This window comes from Stenella coeruleoalba, assembly GCF_951394435.1.
Source record: "Stenella coeruleoalba genome assembly, chromosome: 14".
NCBI lineage: Eukaryota > Metazoa > Chordata > Mammalia > Artiodactyla > Delphinidae > Stenella > Stenella coeruleoalba.
The window spans coordinates 43576437-43596700 of NC_137160.1; the positions used below are offsets into that span (position 1 = coordinate 43576437).

General features: G+C 39.0%; 1 protein-coding gene and 1 long non-coding RNA gene across 2 annotated transcripts in view; one reads left to right on the forward strand and one right to left on the reverse strand.

The window, feature by feature from the left end:
- Nucleotides 1-20264, forward strand: part of LOC307197460 — a 94730-nt gene that overhangs the window by 23285 nt on the left and 51181 nt on the right. The gene's annotated exons all lie outside the window — the stretch shown is intronic.
- DSG3 (desmoglein 3) overlaps nucleotides 1-20264 on the reverse strand; it is a gene marked incomplete at its 5' end in the record, with an annotated part of 28871 nt that overhangs the window by 5546 nt on the left and 3061 nt on the right. The window contains 11 exons of the mRNA XM_079943190.1: nucleotides 1818-2069; nucleotides 3944-4165; nucleotides 5232-5371; nucleotides 6553-6824; nucleotides 9293-9478; nucleotides 9765-9893; nucleotides 10751-10917; nucleotides 12205-12349; nucleotides 12938-13093; nucleotides 14750-14878; nucleotides 15400-15435. Coding sequence (XP_079799316.1) covers nucleotides 1818-2069; nucleotides 3944-4165; nucleotides 5232-5371; nucleotides 6553-6824; nucleotides 9293-9478; nucleotides 9765-9893; nucleotides 10751-10917; nucleotides 12205-12349; nucleotides 12938-13093; nucleotides 14750-14878; nucleotides 15400-15435 — 1834 coding nt within the window. The remainder of the gene's footprint in view (nucleotides 1-1817; nucleotides 2070-3943; nucleotides 4166-5231; nucleotides 5372-6552; nucleotides 6825-9292; nucleotides 9479-9764; nucleotides 9894-10750; nucleotides 10918-12204; nucleotides 12350-12937; nucleotides 13094-14749; nucleotides 14879-15399; nucleotides 15436-20264) is intronic.

Sequence of the window (20264 nt, forward strand, 5' to 3'; positions counted from 1 at the left end):
CTAACTGTTCTTTCCTTTTTACTTTACAGTACACACTGTGCCAATGTTATCTTTCTAAAATACAAATATGATCGTGTTAGTCTTTTATTCAAATACTCTCAACAACCTTCCTTTCCATGTGTGTGTAAGTTCTTTCAAACTAGTCCCAAAGCGTTCTCCAGTTTCATCTCCTTCACTCTCCACAATTTTCCCTTGCTTTAACCTCCCAAGGCTGTGTGCTTCCTAAAACCTGCCAAGCATTTTCTGGCTTTGGCTCACGCTGTTACCCTTTGGAAACACCTTTCCCTCTTTTTGTACTTGCTATAGCCTACTCATTTTCCAAGGCTCAAATGGATGATTCCCCTGAGTCTGTGAAACCTCTGCAATATTCCTTAGTGTTCACTTTTATTTTATATTATATTATTATATATGTTACAGCTTTATCATGGTATATGTTTTCCATAGAGTTAGAGATGAATAAATCTACTACTACATGAAAACCAGAATCAAGTTCCCTTTCTTGGGAACTTGATTGATCTTGATTGAACTTGGTTGATTGAACTTGATTGATGTATATAAAGACTCATATATAGGTACTTGAAAAATTTTTGGTTTTGAAATTGACTAATCATGACATTGGAAAACTGAAACTCTGAGTGTCAGTTTCAGCTATTAAATGAAATGATGCATGATAACTTTAGAATAGTAAACACTTAAGGGGAAAGAGGAAGGAGAATATATGGCATGTGTAGGAGGCCACTAAATGTATGGATAGCAATTTATTTCTTTTTTTTTAAAGAGATCTGAATAAATATGGCAAATATTAATGTCTGTTAAGTCTGAGTGATGGTTATATGTTATGTGATTATATGTGTGCAAATATTAATATCTGTTAAGTCTGAGTTGTGGTTATATTTGTGCTTGTCATGGCAATTTTCTGTTCTTCTTTGTGGTTTAAAAATATCTCATAAATTAAAAAAAATTAAATTAAGAGGTTGAATAATCATTTTAACTCTAAATGTCTATGATTCTGTAATAAATCAGGGAAGTGACTGTGAATTTATCAAGGATTTCTTTTATTTACACTATAAGAATTTGCCATGAAGTTCTTTTAAATAGAGACTTGTTACATTCAAAATACTAATTGAGTCACACGATTTTAAGTGTAACTTTTTGAAACCTACCTATTAAAAAAATAAATTTTAGTTTTATTGAAAAATAATACATGTATGTAATTTCCCTCAATGTGTTCAATAAACTTAATATATTAAGTATGAGAGCCTTACAGGAGTATATTTTCAGGTAGAAAGCTATTCTGAGGAAATTCTAGATTAAGCAATAACTTCTCAGGTCTGTGATATATTTATGTGCATCGTAAAGCTCAAGGCTTATGATATCTTATATATTTTCCCTAAATTTATTTGGTCAGGGTTCTATTTTATTTTAGAATTTCATGAGCTTTGTATACAAAAAAGACATTTTAGAAAGTGCCACACTCATGGATAAAGTCATTATTTTGACCATGAACATCATGGCCAGTGTGTAGACTATTCATGCTTCAATTTTTTCCTTCTTGAGTCTCTCGTGTCGTTTTCTATATGTCTAACATATACGACTTGCTTCTCTGTATTATAAATACAGATTGTTGGCAGGTGACGTGTTAGCTTTAAACATTTCTGATTTTTCCTGAAAATGCCATTTCCGATACTTCCTGAAAATACCATTTCCCCCCAGCTTTGCCTCTAAAACGACTGCGGAGATGCATTGTCCATGCAGCGGGAAGGCCTCTGCATGTGCTGACACCCAGTGCAAGCAGGATGATGCTGCGGCATACTCACACAGCAGCAGCAAAAGACCGAGGAACAGTAGGCCGATGGCGGCAGGCCCCAGCCTCCCAGGCTTCTTAACGGGCTCAGGGGTTCTGGTCGTGGGCGAAGTTTTACAGATGTTATTGTTGTCACACAGACAGACTTCCAGAGTCAAGTCCTCCGGGATCTTACACCATGTGCCCTTGTCGTCCGTGACGACCAGGGAGATTCTGTACACATCGGGAGATACCGGCTGCAGAGTTGTTAGGGTTGCAGAGGTGTCTGAAGGGAAACAACCAAACGAATCAGCAGTAGAACAAAGCGTATCTTGCTCCTTGTTCTGAAAACTATGTTTTGTTTTTTTTTTCTTTTTGGTGAACAGAACCAGAGTTGCCATAGACATCACTGTCACAAATAGTAGGGTGAGGCTTGAGCAGATACGAGGGCTTTCGGAGATCAGTGGGTGTATGGGGCTGTACTTCCTCCTGTCCTCCTGTCTGCCCCAGATGGGCCCATTATTCTCCCCCGTGAAAACTCAGCCCTATATTTTTCCTGCGGTATGCGGGCCTCTCACTGTTGTGGCCTCTCCCATTGCGGAGCACAGGCTCCGGACGCGCAGGCTCAGCGGCCATGGCTCACGGGCCCAGCCGCTCCGCAGCATGTGGGATCCTCCCGGACCAGGGCACGAACCCGCGTCCCCTGCATTGGCAGGTGGACTCTCAAACACTGCGCCACCAGGGAAGCCCCTCAGTCCTATCTTGATTTTCCCCCCAAAGAGGAGGGGAGATGGGCATCATTTAAATCCCAGACCTCCTTCTTCTGGGACTTAACCACTCTTCTGTACGTCTGCACCAACCCCTGGACCCCTGGTGTAGACATCTGAATGTAGCCCTTCCGCCTCACTCCATGCTTTGGTGCCTGACTTATCAAGACTGAGTTTCTGCTTTGGCTGCTGCTACTTCAGCTGCTCCTGTCAGTACTTGTCCCATGAGCCTAATGCCAGTTGTATGGGATTCCCTGCGGTGAAGGCCTGTTGCTTCTGTGACTCATGAGCAATGATCATTCTCCATTCTTCATTGCTATGCTATCCCTTCCTAAGTGGGCTCCAGCAGCAGCTCTCATAAGCTGTAGGGTTGTATCCCTTGAATCATTCTTGACCCCATCATGCCCCTTGACATTGTGCCCGATCCACCTAGTCCAACCACTGCTACCTTGCCTACCCTCACCCACACAGGTGTGTCTAGTGCCAGGTCCTGTCTCTCTATGATGTTCCTTTTGTAGCCTTTTCACTGGACATGTGTCTGGTAAACCCATTCGGCTACATGCACAGTTTGGAGCTAGATCCCTACACCAGGATCAGCAAGACCCCAGGAAAGAAGGCCACGGAGGACAAGATGCCTTTGGTGACTCTAGCAATGGCAGATCCCTATGACTAGGGTACCACAGAGTAAGCACATTCATGAACGGAAGCAAGATTAGTTCAGAAAAGAGCTAGAGATAAGTGAGTTCATTTACAGAGGATTTGAAGTGGCCTGCTGGTCATTATAAAATCCTAAAAGGGAGAAGATTCTTATTGTCTAATGGCTTTTTCTGTGAGACTCCTGGAAAACAGAGGAAATGTGAAATTAGCATGATAAAGGTTAAGAGAAAAGAAAGGATGGATTAGCTCTTGCCCATTGGCTAATAGGGTTTACAAATTTCAGTCCACCATGCTCTCAAGATTCCTGACTAGTGACCCACTAGTGACAACCTTGAGCAGGCTGACCCCTCCAGCGCTTCATGTCTGTTGACAGCCTGCAGACATGAAGGCTGTATTTAGAAGCCTAAACAGCTCTGCAGTAAAATAGGTGCCTGACGCTAATCTTTTTATTTTTTTGGGGTGCCGTGGAGGTACAGATAAAAATATAAAGATATCCAAAAATTGGAGTCCACATGAAAAGCAGAAAATATTAAATAGTGCTAATATTATATCATCCCTTTTCCTTCCTGAAGAGAGAAGAAATTCATGAGGCTAGGGCCTCATCTTCATTACAAAGAATTTTAAAAACTACTCTTGGAAAGGAACTGCTCCCAAATGAACTCTCTCTTAACCTTCTGGAAATATAAAGAAGCAGCAACTTTCATTTGTGGAAGCAGCTTTACAAGTAAATACTCACCATTAAGTTTTGTGATCGTCCACACTGGCACGTTTATAATTTGATTGTCCTGTGAAAATGTGTAGGGGCCAGTATAGTCATCGCCCAGTGATATAGCTGTGACAACCACGGAGGGTGATGAACTACAGGTTGTTTTCTTTTTCGGGACAATTGTTGGACACTTGTCATTAAAACCAGGTAGTCGGACAAATATGGTGCCTGTAGCAGTTTCACCTGTTTTTTCTATAAGAGTGACATTTTAGAGTTAGAGAAATGTACACAAGTTGTACAAAAAATAACTAAACCTTTAAAATTTCTCTCACATGCAGCCAGATTAGTGTATCTACTCATGAGAAATTGTATTCGTTACTCCCACAGGTAAAAGGATGTCACCCAATTTCCACACCTTGTTGAGAGCAAATTTAAATTTATCAACTTGGCAGATGTCTTGATTAGAAGCATGGCTATTAATTTAATATGCTTGGAACCAAGACCTATAAGGTGATAAATTAACTGATTACAAATGAAATCAACATAAAAATAATAGTTTTCTTAAATGTATCCTACTGCACGAGCCCAGACTGTGTGAAAGATTTTTGCTTCTAAAGCTTGAACCAAAGTATTTGGAATAAACTATGATTTATTTTTATTACCCAAAATATAAAGTTTATTGAAGAAACATTTTTTTAATGTTGACAATCAAAAACCATAAAATAAAAATCTCTCAGTGGTGGCATTATGAATTATTTCTGTTGTTTCCCTTAGTGCTTTTTTCTCTTTTCCCAGATAACATGATTTTGGGTGTTTATTCTTTTGTTTTATTTTTATGTTTGCTGATCGCCTTGAGCATAAATTAATTTTACACTTAGGGAAACACACATAGTCAGTAAATATTATTTTAAAAACATTTCAAAAGATTTTTATTGTTCAATGATATAAGTGCTTGAGGTCTCTATAAGTAACTCACTCTGTGTGTAAGTAACTCACAAAGGCACCTCACATTGGAGCTGAGCTTCCCTGATAAGCTTTCTGTCTCAATCTTTATCCACCTTCTCAAACCCAGAAATTCCTGCCCCAACAGCCAACAATAGGACCAACAAAGAATTCACTGGTCCAACAAACTCCAGTGAGAAGCTGGGATGCTCAGTCTTCTCCTGGATTTACCCACCTCAGACTTGAGACCCAGGGCCCCTAAGATAATTAACTTCATCTAATGATAAAGGTAATGTGTTAATAATCACAATCATCTATTCATCAAGAAATGCCAGTTGGAGTAACATTTGTCTAAAAATGAAATATTTTTTCTTACCATCTGTGGCCAGAACCTCAGCTGTGATTGTCTTGTTAACTATGACAGCAACATCCCGAACAGTATTTTTGACAAATTTGATTTCAGCAGTGTTTGAATCAATAGTTAGCAAACCACCGTCATTACGTCTCAAGGTGTATCTGTTTTGTAATAGAAAACAACAATAGGTTTTTTTTTCCAAACATGGAATGTTACCTATTTAATGAAAATGACTCATTAATATTTATTTATACTTAGTATAAGACTATGAAATATACTTCTATAAAAGCAGCAGAAGCTTAACATATTAGCACAGACAAGCAGTATTTCATAATCCTTAAGTATATGTTAGCCTGGTTTTTCAATTTTCTGCTCTGCTCAGTAAAATAACTGTGTCCTTGTTCTTTTTTTTAATGAAGATTATTATTATTGTTTTATTTTAAAATTTCTTTTTGGCTGCATTGTGTCTTTGTTGCTGCATGGGCTTTCTCTAGTTGGGGCGAGCGGGGGCTACTCTTTGTTGCGGTGCGCGGGCTTCTCATTGCGGTGGCTTCTCTTGTGGAGCACAGGCTCTAGGTGCGTGGGCTTCAGTAGTTGCAGCACGTGGGCTCAGTAATTGTGGCACATGGGCCCTAGGGCATGCAGAATACAATAGTTGTGGCACATGGGCTTTGTTGCTCCGTGGCATGTGGGATCTTCCCGGACCAGGGATCGAACCCATGTCCCCTGCATTGGCAGGTGGATTCTTAACCACTGCACCACCACGGAAGTCCCTGTGTCCTTGTTCTTTATACTGCAGCAGCTACTTTGCATGGTGCTCTACTATTTTAGGCATATGTGTCTTGTATGTGCTGTTCTATCTGACTGCATCACGGTCTTCTGGTGAAATTCAACTCTTTTTTAAGGCTCAACTGAAAGTCTCCATGAAACTTTTTCCTGATCTCTCTAGACAGGCTAAGTCATTCTTTTCTTAGTTTCCACTTTAACTTGTGCTTATGCTACCTTTGCTCATAGCACGCCTCTTCTTGAGTTACATGGTTCCTTGAGTTGGCTGCTTTGTATCCCTTTGTATCCTTGGCACAGAATAGTTTAGTTGTTATATTGTAATAGTTTATAAATTAAAACTAGTCAAGGTAAACAACAAGGTCCTACTGTATAGCACAGGGAATTTGTTCAATATCCTGTGATAAACCATAATGGAAAAGAATATGAAGAAGATTATATATGTATAACTGAGTTGCTTTGCTGTACAGCAGAAATTAACACAACATTGTAAATCAACTAAACTTCAATAAAATAAAAAAAATTCAAGGAATACTAAAATATTAAAATAAAATCTCACTTGACAAATAAGGCAGGTTTGCCAGTGTCTTCATCAATGGCTTGATATGATCCCACGATATAACTGATCAGGTTTTTACCGCTTATGCCTTTTTGGACAGTAAATGTCTTGGAAGCAGGACGGAATACAATTCCTTCCCTCATATTTATTACTTTGATTATGAGTGAGGTTGACTGGACTGTGTATTGAGAGATAATTGATTTGTGAAATTCAGCTTTGTTCTTGACGGCGATACCAAGTTGCAAAGTTTGTAGTTCTTCATAATCTAGAGACTAGAGTAAAAATAAAATTAAAAGGAAAGAGGCGTTACAAAAATATGATCTGGAAAGAGGACAAGAGAGTTCTATGTTACGTGCTATGAATGAATCCTTTATTTCTATACAGCAAAACGGTTTCACAGATCTTCACAATGCTGTGATGAGACTCCTTTAGAATTTGTAACTCATGAAACCTCAGTTTGGTAATGGATACTTACAAAGCAGAGTACTTCTTTTTAGACTAACAAAACATCTTTATAGTTTCTTCAGGCTGTGTGGTACAGTGGAAAGAATCACAAATCTTCTATGGTAACATGGTTTGAACCCTGCTTCTGCTACTTAATAGCTATGTGACTCAGGGCACAATTTTTACTATCTCTGATCCTCAACTTTTTGCTTCTGGTAAAAAACCCTTACCTCATCAGATTGTTGTAAGGACTGAACTAATTAAGGCCCATAATACGTTCCTGTAAATGGCAGCTACGTCCATTCACAGAATAGTTATTGGATTCCTGTGCAATAATATCCTTTCTGGCTTTAAAAATTCCCTGTTGGCAAAGATAAAGTATCCTAATAATCTTGGTTGGCAAACAGGCCTCTGCAAAACGATGAGTGGGTGGCCCACCGACTCTTCATAGAACCATTTTCAGATAGTCCTGTGTGTTACCTATTTGTTTGACTCTGTTATTGAGTGGCCCAAATCAAGGCCTGAGGTATCCCAGGATAGCTTTTTCCATTCACTAGTAAATTTTTTAAGGGTGATGGGACAAGGAAATGTTCATTTCGGTTACATTTGTGTATAACTGAAAATAATTATGGTATGAGAACCAGATTTGAGTTTTAACTTTGCAATGACTGGTTTTGTGGGCTTAAGTGTTTCCTAGTGGAGAAGAAGAGAACGATGCTTAAATAGGTAATTATAATATAAGGGGTAATTGACAAAAGAGATTACAGAGTCTATGTGTGAAAGCGAGTGAAGACTTGTACTTGAGAAAGTCAGGAAAGGCTTCCGAGAGGTTTTCATGTGAGCAGAGTGATACAGGTTGAAGAGGAGTTATTCAGGCAGAGTGAAAGCACTTGCAAATACCAGTTACAGAAGGTGATAGGGAGATGACTGCTGAGAGGCCTTGGATGCAATTCTGAGGGGGCTGAAGGTCATCTCAAAGGCCAGCAGGAGGTCATCACCCTGGCTGCATATTAAGAGTCCCCTGAGGAGCCTTTAAGAACCGCTTGCTGCCTGGCCTTCCCTGCAGACCAACTGAACCAGTAGTTCCTAACTTGCCGCAGGCTGGGAGAAGCTGCAGGTCATTCACATGGACAATCTTGATTGAGGGCCATTTTCACAGCCAATGGAGAACAAGCAAAGTTTTTAAAGAGGAGAGGAGCTGGTCCAAATTGGCTTTAAGAAAAATGTGGTCGAAGGAGAATGAAGGGAAGTATACACAGGAGGTAGGTACGTCAATCAGGAACAGAGGGGGCAAGGCTGAGAAGAACACAGGCTGTGAGAAGGAAGACCAGGGCTAGACTTCAAGGGCGGTTTCTAGGGCAGAATTTGATGTCTGGCTCTAGGTGGTGAGAAAATGCCACGACTGAAGGACAAGGCCCAGGTTTCTAGTTTGGGAGACTGGATGACACCAACACAGAAGACTGGGAATATCTCATTCCTAGGCATTGTTGGGAGTTTATAACAAAACCCTTGCAACTGAGGATGGCTGTAACCCACTCTGAAAAGCAGAGTAATAGCAACCACTTATGTGGCTTCCAACAATCTAGAATTCCAGGGATCTCCCTGTTAAGGCATATTATGGATCTGTCATTCTACTGGAGTCACAGAATTAAAGAGAGAAGCTCCGATATAGTCCAATGTTCTATGGCAAGGAATGTCCTGAAATAGTGGTAATATTTTTCTAGTCTATACAATACCCAGGCATAAATAGCCTTATGTTATTTCAGATGAAGGGTCTATTGTAGCCAAGCCTGTTAAATGGAAGTGTTACTCAATTATTTATTTTTTATTTTTCAGATTTAGTTTTTACATTTCCATTTTCTAGAAAAAGTCACATTGTTTTTCCCTCTGAGGACTGTAGCTAATCCATTTAAAGTAAGTTGACAAATTCACAAGCAGCTATTCCATGTATTCTTGTCTGTTCCCGAGTTTAAGTCAGGAAGTGTGTTTTACTTTCTTGCGCATAAAACAGGCACACCGATAAATATATGTATATTAGTGTGTTTGTGTTTCTATAGAAAGTGTGATAGCTTGGAAGGAAACAAATCAACATGTTAAGAGAATTTCCTTAGGTAATGGGGCTATGTGTGTCTTCAAAATTCTATCTACTTTTATGTGTTTTTTATGTTTTCTATAAAGAAGTGGTATTATTATTCATAAGTGAATAAAGTTTATTTATGACAGTTTTGGTTAAAATATAGTAATAGTTTTGGTTAATACAGAACATTTTTCCCACTGGAGGGAAATCAGACCTTACCTTAACAACCTTCAAGATGCCTTCATTAGTTGTGAGATCAGTTTGTATTTCAAACCAGTTCCCATCATTTCCAGAGGTAAAGAAATACTCTGCAAGCCAATTATCTGTGAATTCTTCATCCAAATCTATTACTTGAAATCGAAGCAAGTCAGAACTTAAAGTGTTTTCCTTGATACTTGCTGAATACTAAAAAAATAAAAAAAAAATTTTTAAAAAAGCAAAATTTAAGACTTACTGGCAGGTTTTATCTAAATGAATTATATTCATTCTGAATGGCATTAGTCATTAATTCTCTAATTATGTATTGCCTCCTTGCTGGTTACTGAATTCTCATATTTTACAATAGCTTATTTTAAAAGAAAAGCGCAGAGAGCTTAAATAAAAGCCAGCAAGCAGGCAAATCCTGGATTAGGATGGCAAGGTATAACATAAAAAAAATATATAATTATTTTTCAAGGAATGAAAGGCACACCTGCAATTCTGTGAAGCTTGGGATATTATCGTTGACATCTTTCACTTTAATGCTACATTCACATTGTGCCGCAAGTCCTTCTCCATCTTTGTCTGTACCACTCACAACCAGATGATACTCGCTAACTTGCTAAATTTGGAGGAAAAATAAAGAAAAATGATTAATCTCTAGTGCCAGAGATACGAATGACAACTACTTGCTTCCCATGGGAAGGAGGTGAAAATATTCAAGTTCGTGGTTCATTCTCTAGAAGGACCACACGCACTTCATTGCCCATCATAGAGGAGGTATGTGGGGCTCTGGGTGGTTAGGTGGAAGTCTTTATGAGGCTAGTACAGGTTTTCTCTGAGCTTCTTAGGGCAGGATAGTACACTTAGAGCAAAAAGGGATAATGAGGATGGTGGGATGTTTATCGGAGGGAAACTCACTTACAGAGCTTCCCTGCTGGTCTGTTTGGAAAATCACTTGTATAAAAGTTATACAGAGTCTGATGGGGTAGCGTGCATTGATGGAGATGTGGTGGTAGGACAATGGAGCAGAGAGAGAAACGGGATTCTTTAGTATTCCGGAAGTAGGAGTAAATTTGAAAGAAGGAGAAAAAGCATGACACCAGAGAAGGCTTTACTCCAGATAGAAATTTCTCCCTCCATCTAAGAAATTTCCTTCTCCTCCATCATATGAGGGATTAACCCCAGTTCAGTCTCTGTCGTACATGCAATGCCTTCCCTTAACTCCCCCGCTTTAACTCCCACAGGTATGCTGATACTTGTTTCCTTAGGTACAGTTGATTGCGCAGGTCTCAAGTACACATCCCACCCCAGCAGAATCACACTAGGATGCAAGGAGTTTCCCTAGATTGGGCCACGTGAGTCCTGGGAACCTCTATTCCTTCCTCCTTTCATTCTCAGGTAGAAAGGAGTCACCTCTCTTAGCATTCTTACAACAGAATCCTGAGTTATTGAACGCTCCCCAGTGCCTTGCTTTACCTCTCGATCAAGTGAACTGGTCAAAGTGTGGACTTCTCCGGTGTGTCTGCTTATGAGGAACATGGGTGTGCCTGCAGGTTCCTGAGAGATAATTTTGAAGGCAATTATAGAGTTCAAGTGGTTTGGCTCATCTGCATCTGTGGCATTTAGGATCATCACCAGTGAGTCTAGGAATACAGAAGAAGTTTATTAAAGAATATGTAAAGATTGACATTATGTTCACATGAAATGTTCGGCACAATTTCAAACTGATCTTTGTCATTTAAGATCTTAAAACTAGAGGGCTTCGCTGGTGGCACAGTGGTTGGGAATATGCCTGCCAATGAAGGGGACATGGGTTCGAGCCCTGGTCTGGGAAGATCCCACCTGCTGCGGTGCAACAAAGTCCGTGCCCACAACTACTGAGCCTGCCCCTTAGAGCCCACAAGCCACAACTACTGAAGCCCGCACGCCTAGAACCCGTGCTCCGCAAGAGAGAAAGCACCGCAAGGAGAAGCCCACGCACCGCAAGCTGCTCTCCGCAACTAGAGAAAGCCCGTGTGCAGAAACAAAGACCCAGCACGGCCAAAATTAAATAAATAAATAAATAAAATAAATCTATTTAAAAAATTAAAAAAAAAATCTTAAAACTATCTGTGTGGGGCTTCCCTGGCGGCGCAGTGGTTGAGAATCTGCCTGCCAATGCAGGGGACACGGGTTCGACCCCTGGTCCAGGAAGATCCCACATGCTGCGGAGCAATTAGGCCCGTGAGCCACAACTACTGAGCCTGCGCGTCTGGAGCCTGTGCTCCGCAACTAGAGAGGCTGCGATAGTGAGAGGCCCGCGCACCGCGATGAAGAGTGGCCCCCGCTTGCTGCAACTAGAGAAAACCCTCACACAGAAACGAAGACCCAGCACAGCCAAAAATAAATTAATTAAAAAAAAAACAAAAAAACTATCTGTGTGCTAAAAAAATATTACATGTCACTTGCAATATCTCTTACTGTCTCTGTCAATCAGGTGAGCTGCGCTGCCTTCCGTAAAAATCCTCCACTTCTCACTAAGCCTTGGTTGGTTGTGTTGAGGTTGGGACTATTTTCTCTTTATTTTTTCCCTTGCTGGTTGGACTTATAATTCTCCCTTCCCCCCCATTATCCAAGTAATGAGTGTATCTCTGTCCCTTATAATCTAAAAAAGCCCAACTGATGCATCCAGGTTGCCTAAAGCCACCTCCTTAGCTTTGTGACTAGGATAAGCTTTGACTTGATAACAATCACAACTTGGAAATATAGTACACTGGCAGTGGACAAGTAGCTCAACCACAAATATTAGAAAGGAAGACTCAGGTTATCTCGACGAATTTTTCTTCAAAACTACTGATGAAACTAGGAGGATAAATTAGCTTGTAAAAATGATGTACTATAGTGATACTTGTATCTGAAAAAAAAAATTAAAAATGGTAGTTAAGACTTACTCGAAGCACTATTTTCTTCAATTTCACCCGTAAGCACACTTTGTGAGAACACTGGAGCATTGTCATTTATATCTAAAATTTTGACTGTTAGTATAAGTGGTTTCTCTACTTCTTGTCCCAGGACACTGAGAGCACGACAGGTAATCTAGAAAAGGAGGGGAAATGTTAATTAACATTCTACAAACTTTAGTTTGCCTATTATTAAAACTTGTAGAGACAAGGCCTCTCCTGGCATGTACAGTGCTTTTCTGCAAAGAGGAAAAGTATTTCCCCAGAGAGGAGACAAAGCAGGAAAAAGTGCCGACTCTGGGCGTACCAGTTGGGCAAATTGCCCCTTCCTGCAGGCTGTTACGTGTCTCCTGGCAGCATGAAGCTCTTGGCAAACAGCGTGCTGGAGTTGAGCGCTCATGCACCCTCCTGGGGTATTCCTTCAGGGGCACAACCATAAGGGGAGGCTCTTTGTTTTATTTTATTTTTTAATTTTTTGGCCATGCTGCGAGGCATGCAAGATCTTAGTTCCCCAACCAGGGATCGAACCTGCGCCCCCTGCAGAGGAAGCGCAGAGTCTTAACCGCTGGACTGCCAGGGAAGTCCAGGGGAGGCTCTTTGTAGAGGGACTAATATTGTTATTTGTCGGTGGATGGATTCATGCACTGATCTCTCTTCTAAATTAACCCCCTAAAGCCACTGTGCACCAGGGGAAGGGTGGCCGATATCGAAGACACAAACTTACTTGGAAGCTTGGGGTTACCTCACGATCAACTATGGCTGTTATGTTAATTTCTCCAGTGTATTTGTCAATAATGAAGATTCCCAAAGGGGGCTGATCCACTCCTATTCCAGAAATGTGGTAGGTAATATTCTGGGTTGCTTTGAAGTCTGAAGTAATCTGTAGCCCAAAATACCGAAAATGTTAAGGTGATCATCACTCAGGCCTATTCCTTCCCCTCCTCTCCTCCATACTCTCAAGTCAGCTATTCATTTTATTCACACTTTCTTGACACTGTGCTGTTTCCTTTTTTGCCTTGATAGATAGTAGGAGTGTGAAATAAACTCAAATTTTTGCTTCTGTTGACCACTATGGACCAATGTGTCATTAATCATTCTGGCTTTAGAATATTTGCCCAGATTGTGGTCACCATGGTGATGTTAAAAGGTTGAGAGAAAGTCAAGGACACTTGATATTGACAAGGCTACTTCTGGATGCTCCCTTCCTACGCAGGTAACATTAAAAAAACAAAAAAGACATTTATTTTAGTTTAAAAAGGAGGAGCTGGAGAAAAAAAGGGGAAGGGATTATATAGTAAGTGTTAATATTAGAATGCATTGCTTTTATTATTATTTTTTAAACTTTTTAATAGGGAAAACTTCAAATATATTATAAAGTTAGAAGAATATAATGAGCCTGATATATCTCATCACCCAGCTTCAACAATTCTGAATACATGGCCAATCCAATGTTGACTGTCAACCATCTTTAATTATCTTATTGCTGTGTATTGGTATGGTATGATTTCAAATCCACTTAAAAAAAAAAATCTAAGAATACAGTTGTTTTGTTCTAAGAGTGAAGTTGCTTATGTTGAGAAAGCTGTGTCAGGATGTTGTCATGGACATCCGTGGCTGTCAATAAACACTCAGTAGCTCAGCTATTGGAGAGCAATGTTGGGGGCTTATTGATACGAACATGTGGAGCAGCCATAATGGCTGGGGGACATTTAAGCTTTAAATATCAAGAGATTATGAGGACCTCTTGAGAGTGTTCAGTCTGGGCAAGGCAACTCTTTGCTGACCTAAATAGCTCTCTTGAAGACCTTGGGGCATTATTAGCTCCTGCCTGGACAAGGCAGCTCTTTGCCTGGCAGTGGTGAAAACCACGATCTTGCTTGCCAGTACCACCGCCTCTGTTCCCTAGTAACGTGCTCTAGTGATAAGGGGCTTGTGTTTTTGCACTGGACATCAGCTTGTGGTTGACTAAACTGGCTCTCCCAAGAACCAACTTGTAGAAAAGTACAACTCAACTACATTTGTACTCTATTCCTTTAACCTCTCCCTTGCCTGGAACAATAGTGTGATTAATCTACTTGTGGTTAGGAGTACGGTATTTATTGGTTTATTGAGAGACATTATCTTATATGTTATTGGCTTGTGAAATTATTATAACTCCTGCAGTGAACCCATGTTAAATAAATTACTGATAAAAATCTTATTCTCTGAGCATAATTTGCTGCCCCAAACAAAGCACTTTCTATATAATTTTTCTATTTGTTTGCTAGAATCTGAATCCAAAAAGGTGTATCCATTGAAATTGATTGAAATGTCTCTTAATTATGTTTTATTACTCTAGAAGCTATAGCTCCTTCATCTTTCTCTCTTTTAAATTGTTATTACTATTATTACTGTGTTTTTTGTTTTGTTGAAGATACCAGGTTATTTGTCCTGTGGACTCTTCAGTCTGCATTTTGCTAATTGGAATTGCCATATTATTTTAATTTACATCTAGTACATTTATTCTGAAAACGTTACTTCTGCTCATAAGACTTACTGTGGCAATTGGATTTCTTTTTGAGTTGTCTTCTTCTTCTCTGCAGGGTCTTGCAAATTTCACCCATTCACGTTTGTATCTCCTTTTGCCTTGTACCGCTGTCTCATATTCTCCATGTTGTCCTTTTGTCTTATGTAAAAAGAGATTCCATTTTATTATGCACATTGTTGGAAATTTTTGCTTTGAGTATTAATTATAGACACCTAGGTTGAGGAGCCTCCTATGTTTCAAGATCTCTCAGACTGTTAAATATCTAATTTTCTCTCCCTCACACTGTCAAGCAAAGAAGAAACATTAAATAACTAGAATAGCTACAGAGCTGTATGATTTTTAATATTAGCATTTAATTATATTTTATATTTTCTATATATATTCCACAACGTCTAACTATTCTGTGCATAAAAGACAGGTTTAATGAAAACCTGTTAATTTATTTAAGATAAGAAGAATGCATGAGATAAGTTACAATAATGACACTTATTCTTGCTAGTATTTAAATATTATTAGGTTAGCAATTAGAATTTTAATTATATTTTCACAATTAAATTATTAAATAATTTAAAACATTAAATATTTATTTTTCCTGAGTACAATTTTAATTTTTTAACTAAACTGTTACTTTAATTACAAAAAACTTTTTCATACTTTACCTCTATTCTCAATTCTCCATGAACCAAAAGGACTACCTGTAGACATTTAAATAAAGTCAAATTAAATGTGAATTCTTCAAATAAGTAATTATATAAGATAATAATCCTGGTTTTTACATTCTGCTGTTCATATTGTAGTTTGTTTCTATTTCAAAAGAAGTCGATTTGGAGATGCAGTATTCAAAGGGCAAAATCCTTCCAAAAAAAAGAAAATACTCTTCGTATAAACAAGTTCTTTCAGTTCTTTAATCTGACTACAGCATTTCAATGATACACAGGAGAATCTATTGGACTTTTCAAAATTCTAACAGTTGTTGCAGCAACCCGACATTTCTTACCTGGTTGCTCTATAAACACTTCCCGGGAGCTATGGAAGCTATTGCTTTGGGAAACAATGATGAGCATCATTGTGATAAGCTTCAGAAAGTGCCATAGGAGATTATTAAAAGCCATGACCTACGCTACTGACTTGTACAAAGGCAGTGCTGTGTTAGTTAGTTGCAATTGCAAGGTAAGGCATATAGTCATATAAGAGTGGAGAGAGTGGAAAGGAACTAGTCTAATTTAGAGAATGAAACGTAAAAGATCGGGATATGCTATTCCAACCACTAGTGTTGTTTTCTGTGGGACATGGATCTGCGCATCTCTGCCTTACTAGTTCAATTTAAATTTGAGCTTAATATTCATACTGATCTGAAAAAAACTAAAAATAAAGGTAAAATGAAGCCAGGTGGGCCAGGGTCTTCACTTTCTCAAGGGCGTACAGGACCTTCATCTGTGTCATTTTCCCCCTGGAATGCATTCTTCTTTCCCTTCACACACTTAAATATTCCTCATCCTTTAAGATGATTTCAAGTTCCAACAGTCTCCATGAAACTGTCCTTACTGATGTCTCCTTTTCTCAGTTTGTACAACACATATTCTATAACATGCAGTTTCGCTCGTAATGGTTTACCATGATTTATTATTTCTTATGGCTTTATGTGCATTGTGATATCAAGCCAAGAGAATTGCAAACTTCCCAAATCATTGCTTCTGTATTATTTTTCTTCTTGCAATTCGTACAATACCTGTCCCTCAGCAGATGTTTTGTGACTCACGGATTACCTAATCTGAAGAGAATCTGTTAGGGAAAAGATTGTGAAAAATAAATCAGAAGAAAAAAATGACTATTTTTTTGTGCCAGTTGCTATTCATAGAGCTTTATGTTTACTCTCTCACTTAGTATGGCAGTCGTCTGAAGGAGATTCTATTATTGTAATCCTTATTTCATGGATGAAGAAATGGAGACATGAGAGGATGAGTACTTTGCCCCAACTAACAGCCCCAGGAGAGCCAGGATTTGAACCCCTGCAACCTGACTCTAAAGCGTGCACATCACCACTACACTAGATTCTAACCAAAGTCAATGTAAATAAATAGAAAAAAAACTAGTCATAGAAAGAAAGTTATATGATAGTCAGTTTAGATTTCTTCCTGGCAAAGGCTGCAGTTATTCCTGAAACAATGTAGATTTATTACATTGTTTATTTTGGAAGGTTATAATAAAGAGGCAGGTCCCAGTCTGAACCAAAGGAATAATCATACCAGACATAGAATGCCAGGACCCTTCCATTCTAAAAATTTCAGTAAAATCTTTATTTCAAAGGGTGTTTTTTAAAATTGTCATGAAAAAGAACCATTACTTGTGGTTCTAACAGGTCTCAAAATGATTTTACAGCTTTGCTGCTCTTTATTAAACAATATCCTGAGTTACTTGGGAGAAAAGACCAGAGCAATGTAGTCATTGTACTACTTTCTCAGTTCATAAGAACAACTCAGCCACACGTGAGAGGAGGGATGGACCAGGCACAATCTCTTTTACAGGAAAACCAGAAAGAGTCATCCAGAAAATATGAATCATGTTTGTACTAGCCCCACGGAGAATGATTCTTCTAGTAGACATTAAGACATGATTTCTGTTTTCCTGGGAAGCAAAGGAAGGACAAACCCTGAACTATGGAAAATGAGCATTGCAGACAGGTGTTTCTTACTTGTTCAATCATTTCAATGAATCAGAGCCCTTAGAGAAGTCACTCAGCCAGACCTTTACTGTTTCCCATCCTCTCTTTTAAAGTCAGGCCAACAAGAATGTTCTCCAATTTTAGGGAATATTGTGAAAATGGGATTTTTTTGTATTTCTAGGAATATGGGGCACTTCTGAATAATGCAGTGTTCTTTATATGTGTATTGAGACATATAATCATAGGCTTACATTATTTCGAATAGTGTTTTAAAGAATCTTTCCTATTTTAGTTAATTAATACTTATATGTGGCTACTTAGATGTTTTAGTTACTTTGTTCATATAAGTATTTTGAATATGTAATAAATATTTCAATAGCTTCTTGACAATGTAAATCAACTGAGTTTTCTTTTTTTGTGGCCTAGAGTCTAGGAAATACCAATGTGGAGAAAACACTCCATATCTTGAGAATTTCTTTACTTTTCTTTCTTCCCTTTGTTTCCTGGTTATTTTTATAATTTTTTGTTGTTGTTGTTTGTTTTGTTTTGTTTTGTTTTTGCGGTACGTGGGCCTCTCACTGTTGTGGCCTCTCCCGTTGCGGAGCACATGCTCCGGACGCGCAGGCTCAGCGTCCATGGCTCATGGGCCCAGCCGCTCCGCGGCATGTGGGATCTTCCCGGACCGGGGCACGAACCCGTGTCCCCTGCATCGGCAGGCAGACTCTCAACCACTGCACCACCAGGGAAGCCCTATTTTTATAATTTTGACTACATGGTTTTTAAAGCATTGATATGGTCTAAATACCTTGGCATACGTAAGAATTAGAAATATTTTATTAAAAGCAAATGAGATTATTAGGTTAAAAAGCATATGACATAAAGTGATTTGATATTCACATGCCCTATTTGCTAATTAAAATGTATGTAGTTATATCATTAAGATTCCTATTGAGTATGGTAGGTCCACAATAAATATATTTTGAGGATATGGGTGACTGGATTTTTAAATATCATATATAATAACAATTGCTTTTTACTGAGTTGGCCAAGGTTTTGTTTAGAGTAATCTGATACTTTAGTGTGGGGAAGGACAGACTATTAGACTGTGCATTGGATCCACGGAGCTAGTCCTAGCCAGGCTAGGGCATGGCCACTCTTCTCAGAATGGGATAAGAGTGGATCACACCCACTCCCCTCTGGGAAATTTATAGAATGAATTGGGTAATTCAAAGAAATCATTACAAATTTTAAACTTGATTTTTTAAAATTATTAATTATTTTTGGAAAAATTCATGAAATATATATACATAGGTTGGTGATATTATTTTTATAATTGGTTAAGTACAAAGATTATTTATGTGTCAGATCATAGAGGTCATTCAATACATGTTGGAATAAATTTCATATGTACAATTCAGAAGAAATGAGTGATTTATATTTTATGATACCTCATAGCTTTATATATAGAGAGACTTTTTAAAATTAAAATTTAAAAACCTGGAAGTATTTTAATAAGCTTTGTATTAATCAAGGCAAATTCTTTAATTGAAAAAAATGATACATGTTTAATTACTTAAAAATTAATTTAGGACAGTTCAATTTTTAATAACTGATGTTTAGAGTAAGCTCAATTTAGAAAGTTAAGCCTTGTGTCATGATAGAGGTGAAAACAAATACCCATGGCTGTTTTCAAGAGCTCATTTTAAATACTGTGTAGGATGCAGTCAAATGTAGCAATAGAAAATTGGACACTGGATCCTGAATCCCTGAATTAAAATCCCAGTCTCACCAGGTACCAGCTGAATAACTTGGGAACATTACTTAATTTTTCAGTTTCCTCATCTGTAAAATAGAAATAATAATTCTACTTTATAGGTTTGTTGTGAGGATTAAATGAATTAACACGTCTAAAGCATATAGATGATCCCTAGCCTACAGTAACTGCTTAATAAGTGTTAATTACTTTTGTCCAGACTTCTAAAAAAAGGTGTAAAAGAGCCACTGTGATATTAAGTGACCTTTTATTATTATTATTCATGTCAAGGCACGTAAGGACTTTCTCTTTCTTGAGCATCAGAAAAAGATAAGAGGGCTTCCCTGGTGGCGCAGTGGTTGAGAGTCGGCCTGCCGATGCAGGGGACACGGGTTCGTGCCCTGGTGCGGGAAGATCCCACATGCCGCGGAGCGGCTGGGCCCGTGAGCCATGGCCGCTGAGCCTGCGCGTCCGGAGCCTGTGCTCCACAAATGGGAGAGGCCACAATAGTGAGAGGCCCGCGTACCGCAAAAAAAAAAAAAAAAAGAAAAAGAAAAAGATAAGAACCAGAGCTCCACCATACAATTGAGTAGGTTGCTCCTTGCACAGCTCCAGGGGGCACTGTTCACATTGTAGTTTATGTGAATGCACTTCCTGGCATTGTGCAGTGTAGAGCCTGGCCAACTGTGCAGTGGCCATGCAAGAAAAATGTGCATGTTATACAAATTCAATTATTCATAGTATAATTAGGGATAGTAGCCAATTGCCTATGTAATTCTTGTGGTGAACTTTCCAAAGCAAGCCCTCACCTTAGGCTATCAGAATGACTCTTTTTTTTTTTTTTTTTTTTTTTTGCGGTACGCGGGCCTCTCACTGCTGTGGCCTCTCCCGCTGCGGAGCACAGGCTCCAGACGCGCAGGCCCAGAGGCCATGGCTCACGGGCCTAGCCGCTCCGCGGCATGTGGGATCTTCCCGGACCGGGGCATGAACCCGTGTACCCCGCATCGGCAGACGGACTCTCAACCACTGCGCCACCAGGGAAGCTCCAGAATGACTCTTAACAGGAAAGGAAGAGACAAAGGCTAAGAAGTTTATGAGGAACGTCATGG